General features: G+C 65.8%; 1 protein-coding gene across 1 annotated transcript in view; it reads left to right on the forward strand.

Annotated features, from left to right (window-relative positions):
* NRBP2 (nuclear receptor binding protein 2) overlaps positions 1-3,336 on the forward strand; it is a 5,638-nt gene that overhangs the window by 1,977 nt on the left and 325 nt on the right. The window contains exons 7-16 of the mRNA XM_007956079.1: positions 104-127; positions 208-291; positions 374-429; positions 505-600; positions 1,409-1,541; positions 1,816-1,918; positions 1,998-2,048; positions 2,118-2,253; positions 3,080-3,133; positions 3,275-3,336. Of these exons, the coding sequence (XP_007954270.1) occupies positions 104-127; positions 208-291; positions 374-429; positions 505-600; positions 1,409-1,541; positions 1,816-1,918; positions 1,998-2,048; positions 2,118-2,253; positions 3,080-3,133; positions 3,275-3,336 (799 nt within the window). The remainder of the gene's footprint in view (positions 1-103; positions 128-207; positions 292-373; positions 430-504; positions 601-1,408; positions 1,542-1,815; positions 1,919-1,997; positions 2,049-2,117; positions 2,254-3,079; positions 3,134-3,274) is intronic.

Genomic DNA, 3,336 nt, shown 5'->3' on the forward strand with positions numbered 1-3,336 from the left:
CTGCTGGAGGTGGGGCCTGCCTGGGCGGAGGGCAGCATCCGCCAGAAGCCACCGCGTGCTGACGCCGCTCTTTCTCCCGGTGGTGGCCTGGCGGCCGGCGCAGTATGGCACCGCATTTTCTCCAATGGTGCGTGGGGACCTGGGGGGCAGGGGGATGAGGGGCCGGGAGAGAGCCAGTGGGCCGACGCACTCCTGCGCCCCGCGCAGCGCTTCCCGACGACCTCCGGAGCCCCATCCGTGCTGAGCGCGAGGAACTGCGGAACCGCCACTTCTTCCCGCCCGAGTACGGCGGTGAGTGCAGGTGGGGTGTGGCCGCCGCCCGCGCCCCGAGCCCGGCGCTGCCCTACCCGACCTCCCTGCCGCCTCCTTTCAGAGGTTGCTGACGGCACCGCCATGGACATCTTCTCCTTCGGAATGTGCGCGCTGGAGGTACTGGCCCCACGGCCCCACGCCCGTGTCTTTCCTGACTGTCCCTGGCCCTGCCTGACCCGCGCCTGCCTGCAGATGGCGGTGCTGGAGATCCAGGCCAACGGGGACACGCGCGTCACGGAGGAGGCCATCGCCCGCGCCAGGCACTCGCTGAGCGACCCCAACATGCGGGTGAGCACTTGCCTCACCCCACCCCCGGGCGGGTTCAGGTGGGTCCGGTGGGGCCAGGGCCTCTGGCATCCGGGCAGGCCTGGAGGAAGAGCAGGGTCAGTGTACCTGGGCATAGCAGCCAACCCCACTGCCGCCCACAGGGAGGGCTCCGGGGGAAGGCCAGAGAGAACCCGGCCTGCCCAGCACAGTGCCTGGTGCAGGCCTGGGGCACCAGAGCCCGGAAGGGCTTTGAGTAGGAGGTGACACTGTCAGCAAGTAGACATCCCTGTTTCTCAATGTGATGAGCCCTCAGTTGCCCCTTCACGTGAGTGCCCTCTTTGACCTTGTACTAGTCCGTGTGTATGCACTGTACTCCTGTCCCACTGATGACAAAACTCAGGCTCAGAGACACTAAGCACTTTGCCTGTGGAGCCGTGTACTAAGTGCTGGAGCTAGTGTCCGTGTCCAGTCCCTGCCTTTAAGCTTTTAAGAGATGGCTGAGATATGGAAGGGGGCAGTGGGCACATTGTCTTGCTTAACCATACACCCCCTGGCTTCTGGAGATCAGAACGGTGGGAGTACGATGGTGTGGGGCAGTGGGTCCAGGCTGCAAAGGGCCTGGTTTGGGAATAGCAGAGACAGTAGGGACAGTGATGCCCACGGTGCACGTGTCTTGTGAGTTCGATGTGGAATGAAGCAGGCGAGGCGTGGATGGTCCTGGCCTGGGTGCTGTGGGGATGCCACTGCACACGCCCGGTCCAGCGGGAGGGCCCCACGGTCTCCCCAGGAGACAACAGAGCCACACCCACCGCAGCCTCCCCTGTCCTAGGAGTTTATCCTCTCCTGCCTGGCCCAGGACCCAGCCCGGAGGCCTTCCGCACACAACCTCCTCTTCCACCGAGTGCTCTTTGAGGTGCACTCCCTCAAGCTCCTGGCTGCACACTGCTTCCTCCAGCACCAGTGTAAGGGTGGGGGTGGGGAGATGGGGGATGGAGGGTATGAGGGTAGGGGAGTGGGGGGCGGGGGGGGCGCAGACAGGGGGAGAGCCGGGCTGGACAGGGGGCGTGGGGCCATGCACTGCTTCCTCCAGCACCAGTGTGAGGGCTGGGGGGCCAGGAGTGGGGGCAAGGAGGGCAGGGCTGGATAGGGGGTGCAGGGCTGCACACTGCTTCCTCCAGCACCGCTGTGGGGGCAGACAGGTGGATGGGATCTGCACTGAGCCTCTGTGACCCACAGATCTCCTGTCTGAGAACACCGTGGAGGAAAAGACCAAGGCGCTGGACCTGCACGCCGTTCTGGCTGAAATCCCGCGGCTCCATCAGCCCCCAGTGCAGTGGCGGTGAGCCCACCTCTGCCCACCCAGCCTGCTCCTTCTCACGTCAGCCTGGCTGGCCCCTCACGCCCTCCCTTCGTGCCAGGTACTCCGAGGTCTCTTTCTTGGAGCTTGACAAATTCCTGGAGGATGTCAGGTGAGCACCGCTGTGTGGGCGGGCAATGGTGGCAGCCAGGCTGAACCCCCAGCCACGGTGTGCCCCCAGGAATGGAATCTACCCACTGATGAACTTCACCACTGCTCGGCCCCGGGGGCTGCCACGTGCACTGGCCCCGGCCCCTGAGGAGGTGCAGAAGGCCAAGACACCGACGCCCGAGCCCTTCGACTCGGAGACCAGGAAGGTGAGCCCAGCCTGCTGCCCCGCCCAGACAAGCCACACTCCTCTCAGGCTCTTTGGGGCCCCCAGCCCAGCTCTCCTGCCTGCTGCTGAAGACCAGGCCAAGAGTGACCCTGTGTGGGCCAGGGGCCAGAGAGGACCAGCTGGGATACTTTCCTCCCCTTCCTGCCCCCATACCTGGCGATCCCACCTCACCCCATTGGTGTGCTGATCCCTGGCGCTGTCCTGGTGTTTCCTTCCAAACCTCCCCTCCCTGAAAGCACCCTCCCAGCCAAGGGTCCCTCCTCCAGCCCCAGCTGCTCCTGCTCCCTTACTGTGTCTGCACCCACAGGGCCCCAGAGGCCGTGGCTGTGGCCTTGGGTGTGTCCTCGTAGCCCACCCCCGGTCCTCACCCGGACGCCGCAGCAGCTTCTGCCCTTGCTTCCGTGCCCCCAGAGCCCGGACTCCGCAGCAGCTTCTGCCCTTGCTTCCGTGCCCCCGAGTTCCCGGCTAGCAGAGTTGCCTCCTCTGCTAACACCACATGCAGCTCTCCACTGAGGCGGTCCAAGCCCACAGCCTGCCCACTCCTGCCCTTACAGCCCCCTCTCCATGGCTCTCCTCACAGTGCCCCTTTTGGTTCGAGGTGTTCTCTCCACCTGTGAAAACTCCTCATCCCTCGTCAGCCGGCACTGTGTCTGGTCTCCTGTCTTCTCTCCTTCCCTCGCTGGCAGCGCCGTGTTCTCTGGACCCCCATTCAGCCGGCCCCATTTCCGATCCCTGCTGGCCCTTGGGGGGGAATCCTGAGGGCACGCGCATGACCTTGACGCCCCCCGCCACCTCACCCCACCCAGGTTATCCAGATGCAGTGTAGTATCGAGAGGAGCGAGGACAAGGCGCGCTGGCATGTGAGCCCCGCTCTGAGCTGGGGCGGGCGGGCTGAGGACGTCGGGTGGGGCGGGGACGTCGGGTGGGGTGGGGGCGTGGCTCCTGGTGCCGCCCCGCCCACTCCCCGCCCCCCACCCCGACGTGCGCCTCCGCCTCCCCAGCTCACCCTGCTGCTGGTGCTGGAGGACCGGCTGCACCGACAACTCACTTACGACCTGCTCCC

Source organism: Orycteropus afer, unplaced genomic scaffold (genome assembly GCF_000298275.1).
Source record: "Orycteropus afer afer isolate SDZICR_OR568_19922 unplaced genomic scaffold, OryAfe1.0 scaffold00574, whole genome shotgun sequence".
In the NCBI taxonomy this organism is placed as follows: Eukaryota; Metazoa; Chordata; class Mammalia; order Tubulidentata; family Orycteropodidae; genus Orycteropus; species Orycteropus afer.